This window comes from Vigna umbellata, chromosome 5 (genome assembly GCF_029865625.1).
Source record: "Vigna umbellata cultivar VRB3 chromosome 5, Vumbellata_1.0, whole genome shotgun sequence".
NCBI lineage: Eukaryota > Viridiplantae > Streptophyta > Magnoliopsida > Fabales > Fabaceae > Vigna > Vigna umbellata.
This window is the reverse complement of record NC_142169.1, coordinates 15,687,030-15,696,034: the sequence shown is the minus strand read 5'-3', so window position 1 is coordinate 15,696,034 and position 9,005 is coordinate 15,687,030. Positions and strand designations below refer to the sequence as shown.

General features: G+C 32.5%; 1 protein-coding gene across 2 annotated transcripts; it reads right to left on the bottom strand.

The window, feature by feature from the left end:
* Positions 1 to 5,322: 5,322 nt before the first annotated feature.
* On the bottom strand, positions 5,323 to 8,709 carry LOC124847461 (teosinte glume architecture 1-like). Of its 2 annotated transcripts, XM_088116817.1 has the most exons (4): positions 8,553 to 8,709; positions 7,712 to 8,137; positions 7,456 to 7,592; positions 5,323 to 6,182 (listed from the first exon to the last, which is right to left on the bottom strand). In XM_088116817.1, exons 2-4 carry the CDS (start codon positions 8,068 to 8,070, stop codon positions 5,587 to 5,589), a joined length of 1,092 nt encoding a protein of 363 aa, XP_087972943.1. In that variant the 5' UTR covers positions 8,071 to 8,137; positions 8,553 to 8,709; the 3' UTR covers positions 5,323 to 5,586. The 2 variants fall into 2 exon arrangements, with proteins under 2 accessions (XP_087972943.1, XP_047180916.1); XM_047324960.2 differs by lacking the exon at positions 8,553 to 8,709 and having other exon boundaries at positions 7,712 to 8,415.
* Positions 8,710 to 9,005: the final 296 nt, after the last annotated feature.

Here is a 9,005-nt window from a genome sequence, read left to right as displayed (position 1 = left end):
ATGCAGAGAGTGGAGTAGATTTTCTGAAAATCCAAGTTTTGCTTCCCACGTCAAAAACAGACGTCCGCTCATCTGCCAATACCTGTCCTCCACCAGCTGAGTGTTGAGTCCTTTGCTTGACACATGGAATCAACTAAAATGGCACGTGAGTGTATTTTAGTAGTTCTGACAAATATTATGCTAAAAAAATATTTGTATAAGAAATCAATTGTAGTTTATGACAATTTATTTTATTCTTTCTATATATTTTTTTGAGTTGCTTAATAAATCTATCCAAATGTTCCTAAGTTTAAAGACGAACACTAAATCTCAACTTTTAATTTTATCAAATCTGTGACTTAGAGTTATTCACTTTGGTGTTTCCGTGTAATCTAAATACACCAAACATACAAATAGCTCACTTAAGTGAATTAACATGAATCGCGCTGTATAAATGATAAATATAGGTAAAGATTAGCATAAAATGTCATACGAAATTAAAAGGAAAGGAAGAACTAAGTAAAAGGAAAGAAAGGATAAAATGTTTATTTCATTTATTGTGATTACGTAAGAGAAGTAAATAGTTTATAAATATATTATTGGTTTAGAAAATGTTTATTATGTCTTATATAATGTAAAATTTCATCATGGCTTTGAAAAATAAAAACTTCCACTAACCTCCACTTCATACCTACAAGTTAATAAATGTCCTGAACATGATTATGGCTATGGAATTTGTTGTACTTGTAATAGTTCCTTGGTTGTTCATTCTTTTAATAATAATAATTTAATTTTATATTTAATCTTTTTAGTTAGTTTACCTCAAAGTATTTGAATTTTTAGGTACATTTTTTAGTTTATGTCTTTCTAAATATATTTAAAAGTAAGCCTTATTGACTTATATATCTCAAAATCTAAAGTTTCTAGAAATACATAAGCATTATTTGTGGCTTTTCAAATTTCATAATTAGTTTTGTACTTTACGTAATTTTGGAATAAAAATATCTTGGAAAAAATTTCATGAATTATCTACTCAATTTATTCACTTATTTATTTATGAAATGGGTTTGGGACTTATGGTTATTCTTTATTGCCTTATGGGCTAACAATAGTGTTAGGATTGAGAATTTGATGGTTTTTCCTTCAAATTTTTAAAAGATTTAAATGTATTTTTAATTCTTAAATTTTGGTGCAAAATTAAAATTTATCATTGTACAAAATTTTAACACAGTTTAGTATCTAAAATTTAGAAATATTGATAAATTCAAGTTAATATCATTATTATAAAATAATTATATTTTTCATTTTTAAAATTTAAGACTAAGATGTATCAAATTTGAAATGAAGATATATTTACATCTAAATTTAGAGATTAAACATATTTAACCCTATTCAAAATAATCAATTTACTTTTTTAAAAGTGATTTATGTATTACATGTTTTGAAAAAATTTTGGAATAAAATTTTCAAAATAAGATATTTGGAACAAAATTTCTAAAATGTAAAATGCATTTTGAACAAACTTTTCGGAATAGAATTTTTTAATCAATTTTCTGAAATACATGAAGTATGTTTTAGGAATAGTTTCTTAAACTGTGTAAGAAGATTACAATAACAAAAAAGGCTAAAACAAAGCCCAATCTAATTTCTATATAAAGAGACTTAAGAAAACACATTAGAGGAGCTTAGGAACTCTTTGGGGGTTCAAATTTTGTCCTCTCTCTTCTCTCATGTTCTCTACCTCCCTTTTGATTACAATAACAGAAAAGGCTAAAACAAAGCCCAATCTAATTTCTATGTAAAGAGACTTAGAGAAACACATTAGGGGAGCTTAGGAACTCTTTGGGGGGTTCAAATTTCGTCCTCTCTCTTCTCTCATGTTCTCCACCCCTTTTATTCTATTTTCATGTTATTTCTAACTTTCATGGAGTGTTAAGCCTTACAATTGATTGTGCTGTAATTTCTTAATTGGATTCTAAGGTTAGATGAATGATAACATATCTTTTAAACTAATTGCCATACCATTCTTTATTATACTACCCTCTTTGAAATTTTGTAATTTAAACCTTGAGTTATTTTTACCCTTAAGGATACAAGAAACTCAAGACAAAAACAAAGTAACTTATGAATTAGGACTTTTAAATTTTCTTAAAACTATAAAACAAAATATCGAAAGTCCTTATTCTAAAGTTACTTCCATAAAAAAATTCTTTCTTGGATTGATACTAATTGGAGATATATTTGATGCTTATTGAAGATATATTTTTGATCCAGGAGGAAAGTAATAAACCAAAGTTTTGCTTCTTTATATCTTCTCGATTTTAGGATAAATTGTTTTTCAAGAGGGAGGGTATGATGGAAACCTATTTTGGGAATTCATTCAAAGGAGTATCAACTTAAGCTAAGGCTAAGAAAGAAAAGTAGAAGAAGGACTTTTAAAAGTTCTTTCTTCATTTTCTTTCTCTAAGTCTTAGAAGGACTCTCTTTAGGCTTCCGGATTGGAAACACAAAGGGAAATACCTTCCGGATTGTAATCTACGCTAAGCCAAAACCCTAGCACGCCCAGCCACTACGTATCAAATTTCAAAATTCACATCTTTTCCTTGTGTGCTTGGAGTGGGAAGCGTGACCCGACTAGGTTGGCTCCTAAGTTTGAATTATATATTGAATTTTTGGAGGGAATTAGGTCAGATTGAAGGCCCCTCTTCACCTATAAATAAGAGGGCCTCTCCATTATAAATCTCTCTTTGAAGTGTAATGAAATGTTGTAGAATTTGTTGTAGCCTCTTATACTCTTTAGTCGCTTGAGAATTCTGAATTTTCTCACTTAGCTTCCTTCCTTAGTAGGAAGGCCTTTTGAGCTTAAAGGCATCATTACACACATCATACCTTCATCCAAACTTTCATCAAACACCATTTATGCATCCATTTCACTGCACCATTTTTCATTCCGTTGCACACTTGATTTGGAGCTGCTTCTTGCGTGCTTAATGCCAGGAGAGGGTTCCATACGCATAGAATGCCTAAACACTCATACGCGTACAAGGCCTAAACATTTAACAAAACTTTTAACGCTTTAATGCATGTACGAGATAATATTCCATTGTCTATTGTGTTGTGCTCTTTTTTTATGTGCAAATCAAATTAGTACAAAACTTTATTCAAAAGTTATGCATAAGATCAAAAGAACATTAAGATCTAAAATGCTACATCCTTATGCAAAAGTCAATGCTCTAAGTAACTGATCTTTTTTGAAGAAGTTTATATAAAGAGTATTGCATGAAGAAAAGAAAAGAATCAAGAAATATTATTGCTTATGCTTACACTATTGTTTTCTCTCTCAAGCTTATATCATCTATATTTTCTATTTTAAAAAGAAATGTTTCTTTAGAAGTTTTAGATATTCTTTGTATTGAATTTATATCTTTTCGAAGAGAGTAAACGTTTGTACTTGTATTTCAAAAACACTTTGTTGTTTTATAGATTTAGAAGTAAATCAAAACACTTGATAGTTTAACTCAGTGGAGTTAAATGATTTAGTAAGTTGGACTAGTATTATTTTAGGAGTGGTAAAACTCGTCTAACCAATTAAGTTAGTTTGTAAAACCAGGAGTCGTCAAATTTGTTTGCAATCTTTGAAAGATTAAAGAAAACCCTTAAGAGTGTTTAAATGAGAACTCGACGTAGCTTAGTTTGGAATGAACCAATATAAAAATAATTGTGCTTCTTACTTTCCATTTTAAAATGCTCTCCAAACGCTTAAGAAAATCTTTAAGGGTTCAACACTAATTGTAGATCGTGTTACTCCTACAATAACGTCTAACACTTATTTGCACAAACAAACAAAAATTAAACTCTATTCAAATATTTCTTGTATAGAGTTTACCTATGTTTCACTACCAACTCTATTATTATCCTTAGTTTTGATATGAAAAAGAAAATATTTTAAAAAACTATAAATTTATAAATTTCTTGTTTATTTATTTATTTTGGCTATTGTGATGTGGTAAACGAAGGGCAAAACTTTTGTCAATCTATATAAAAAAAAGTTGACATAAATTAATGACACTTGTGTTAATTTGACAACATTGACTTAAATATATATATATATATATATATATATATATATATATATATATATATATATATATATATATATATATATATATATATATAATTTAATCTTTACTTCCGTTTATGTGGTCCTCTTACCCCTACTAGAGAGAAGCTACCTAATATTGTTTCAAAGAAGAAAAATCCAAATTAAGAGAGACAACTAGTCTCTTTCACATTTAAGCAGCGACACAATCAAAGACAAATATTCTAATGTTTGTTCTCATTTTTTTTAATAATACCAGAATAAATGGCGTGTTGCTGTGAAGATATAGAATTGCATTTATAAGAATATTCACAAATTGTACCTAACTCTAAAAACATTTGATTAGCATTTAGTACTTTGAAAAGAAAGAAATATGTAATTAAAATTGAAAGACGAGTGGAAAGAGAAGCGTAAAAGAACGGAGATGAAAAATAAATTTTATTTTCATATACTATAAATCAATAATATATGAGAATACCTTTCAAAACTTATCCTAAACATAAGAATGTGATAAATTCACTATCCTAAAACTACTTTTAGATATCTTGAAGCAATAACTGCAGTGTATTAAATAATCCTAGTGTTACAATTAATAATGATATTTTTCTATCTTAGACAACAACCAATTAATTATATTCTATATTCCTGAAAACTACAACAGATAATGCAGATCCTGCTCTCGGCAACAATGATTGCTGGCCACATATGTGATGCAAAATGAAACGTTACAGTTTTGACAGCCATGAGAGTGAAAGATGTCAAATCAACAATTTTCTAGCTGTTGGTCCCTCTCCTAGCTTGCAGCATTCCAGACCCATGAATGAAAAATAACACATACTGGGAAAATATTTAGAGTGACTTCAAAGAATAATGTAGGATGATTCAAAGGCACTTCGGAGAGACAGTGTTGGAATTGTTTTCCTAATTTAAAACACCAGAGCTATTGGATATACAGTGTTACCACTAACTTTTCTTTAAACCCCATCATTTAATGATGCAAAGGCCATCTGAATGCCCATTTGGTTCTGATTTCTTTCTAAAAGTGGACACCATTGCCACCTTTCATCCACCCAAATCAAAAAAGGGGTATCCTACTCCAACTTCGTTGATTTTGTCGTGCACATTACTTCATGTGGTCAATAATCACCAAGCTATGCTTAATACAAAGTTATACACAATTGCATTCCATCTTGATTGTTTTTTAGTATATCAAAGGGGTTAGTTATCTATCATGAATCAAAATCTCAATAAAAATTGAAATCTTCCATCAATGAAAAAAACTCAAGAACTGTTCAAACTGATCTCATGACAAATGAAAGAAAATAGACAACGGCATACAATCCATTTCATCCTCGCAGCACAATCAATTGTGCAAAACCACAACTAGATTGACAGCATCAAAGGACCCTTATTGAAAGCTTCAACAAGTTCAAGCTTTAAGCATCGGAGTACACACAGACAAGGTTTTGAATCCATAAATTTCCCAAAAGACATAACCATTTAGCTACCTACTCCCACAAGAAGGGAAGTGTAAGTGGGTCGTCATTTTCAACCAAACCATCTAACCCCATTTGCAGCATTCCATTGTAATGAAGGTTGGTTGTGTTATCAAGAACCAATACTTGACCACTAGGCTTATCTTTTTCCGTTTCTGAGTATGCATATTCATTGACAGTATCAAAATGCACAGATCCTGATGGAGATTGCATTGGACATGTGATGCTAGATTGTACCATACTCGACTCTGGACTTTGTGATTGAAGTGTTGACAGAAGATAGAGAGCACAACCTGAGTCAAAGGATCCAGGTTTTGCATCTGAAGAGTGCTTTCGGCTGCTCTTTCCACCGGTTGATGGGGTGATGGTGCCATGAATAGGCTGACAAATGGGAGCTCCAAGTATTGCTCCATTAGCATTGCTTACAATAGGGTCATTTTCTTGCCACAGAGGATGTCCCTTGTCTTGCTTGTGCTTGTCAATTCTGTATAACAGTCGAGGTGGATCATAACCAGATTCAGCTCCAGTTTTTGCAGTGGCAGACCACATACTCCTCATAATAGGGTTGACATATGTCTCCGGGCTTCCAAAATGCAGGATTCTAGGTCCTAAGTTGCAGAAAGGCAGTGCAAAAGTTCACATTAATTACACTAGTGGAAGATGGGAAATAATGACAAGTAACTGTTGTTAATGAAAAAAATGACATGAAACTGTTAAGAATAGGTTAACAAGTTTTGTTAATATCAAAGAAAGGAAGTAAATGAATTCTGTATTTCAGATGTAATAGATGATTTTCACTTTTGTATCTGTAATATCAGTCTAAAACCAGTGATTTAAGTTTATATCCTTCTACTTCCCTTCCACTGTATGGTAAATATTGACTTGGTCTTATACTTCCAAAATGAATCCATTTACATTTTCATTTAATAATTTCTTTCCAAGACAGGAGGAGAATAACACTTTTTTTAACTTAACTAAGTGTCTCCTTAAGAAGTACTCACAATGCACTAACTAAGACGAATAATTCTGAAGGACAAAATTTAAATGCATTTATATAGGCACTTTTGGTAACTCGCTTGGGTTGGCCTAGCAAGTTTAGGTAATTTGCATGAAGTCATAGGTTCCAACTTCAAACCTTAGCTTTGTTCAATTCTATATCTTCCTACAATATTCTTCTGCTAATCCTCCTACTTGCTTTATAACATTAAATATTACAATTTCTCATTATACATTTCTACTTGTAATTCCTTAAATAATGCTTTTGAGGCCTTTTCTTTTCTTTAATTAAAAATAAAAGGGTTATGTATTCATGACAACGGAATTAGGAGTGACTTATTGTTTTATGAAATGTTATGCACATTGCATTTAGTTTTCAAAGTATAGCTCAAAACATTGAATATGTCAATATACGAAATAGACCGACAGCCTACAGGTAACTATAGCATAAGCAAAGGTCTCTGCTCTCATAAGAGTTTCAAGAAATAGAAATCCTCTTCTACTTCTTTTTTTTCCACCAACAAACTTAACGAACAATTGAACTCCATGGGAACCATGTATGATCTAAATGTCATGTTCCAACACTAAGTTTCTAGTAAAAGTCAAAGATTGATAATAACTTAGCTTTATCATGACAACATCCAAATAGTATTGGCTTAGAATAATCTAATTCAGAGTAAAATAACCTTAAGCAATGTTCTAATTCCATTTTCACAAAGGTTCACAGCACTAAGCAGCTTAAAACTAAAGGGTTATAGTTTGGTGGCAGGAGGGTTTTGTTGTTTCTTTTCAATTGGGGGCTTATCCTTTTACACTTACTCCAATTCAATCACACAACTGAGATCAATTTGACAATGATATAGATAAGGCCATATTGGCACAAACCTTTGTAATTGTACATGAATTTCTCAGCAGCCATGAAAAGAGAGGGAGGCTGAGGTTTCCTCCTGCGCCTGTTATGCCCATCAAGCCTTTTCCTACAACTCCTCTTAACCTCATCAAACTCCCCAAGTGAGTGAAACCTACACAACAACAATTAGCAACACCCCATGTTACAAAACACATCAAACCAAACGACAGAAGGGGACAAATTCCAATCCCTAAATCTCCAACTCCCACATAACCAAACTCCGAACCATACCTGCTGCATTGCTGGCAGAACCGTTGTTGTTTGCCCCCCACCAACACAACTGGGGTCTTGGAGTGCTTTTCACAGACCCTATGGCGCCTATGATACTCTCTGCAATCACTGAGGTCAGAGGTGCATCCATCAACAGAACAACACATATTCTGTGATCCATTCTGAAGGCGGGATCTTTTTGATGACCCAGATGGTGAAGACACAGTTTTTGAGTCTCTAGGGTCCTTAGCAACATCAGGGAGTGATTTTTCCTCACCAAGCCCCAAATCCACTGAAGCAGCTTCATTCCTCTGTCCTTCACCATTAGCCAGCTCCAGCCCACGTGGATCCCAGGCAAACTCTTTCCCGTCCCAATCCATAACCAACAGTTAGTTGCTCCCACAAACTATGATGCTTTATGTCCCTTTTAAGATGCCAAAGCCAAACCTGTAAGGCACTCACTCACACAGGAATCAGAACTTGAATCCCCTTGTGTTATCACCACAAGCTGAAGAAGACTTTGACTTAGGAACCAAAGCAGGATAAATGGGTCAATCAACGACACCAAGATGGAAATCAGAATTGGGTTCCCAGAGGAAGCCAAAAGAATCAATGCATTAACTGAAAAGATTGCAAAAAATTGAAAGAAAAAATAAAAAGAGATGGATATTGGAAGATATTCTGAAAGACTATAGACATGAACGTCACCTCAACCTCAAATGCAACTTGACCCTCAAAGGGGTTGAAAAGAAATTAATGTCAATTCAAGGACTTTTGTTGTTTTCTGTGAGAGAATATAAAAATAACACACAAAGCTTTCACATTTAAAAATAAACGCAGAGAGAAACTTCACCAAACTCACATAGTTATGCAAATCTTAAACCCCTTAAATTCTCAAAGCTGCAGATAGGCCTCCAAGAAAATGGGCACAGAAGGTGCAAGACACATGTCGTGTTTTTGTCTCTGAGAAGAGAAAAAACTTGGAGTGAAAAAGTGGCTCACCAACTCCAATTCAATGAGCTCTAGATGTGGAGTAGGGGACACAATCTGGATCAATTGGAAGGAATTACCTTTACTCAACAAAAAATTATGCAAAACACTGTTCTTTTTCTTTCCCTTTGTTTTCCTGTTGTTTTCTTACCTGTAAGTTTCACTGGTCTTTCATTTTTGACTTTCTTTTTTAGGTCATTCTTCGTTAAAGTAACGATAAAAAAACTTTACTTCTTTATTTATAGAAATTTGACACTTATAAACGAATTTAACTCACATATTAGTTAAAGTTTGGTTTAATTCATCCTTAAATCTCGAATATTTT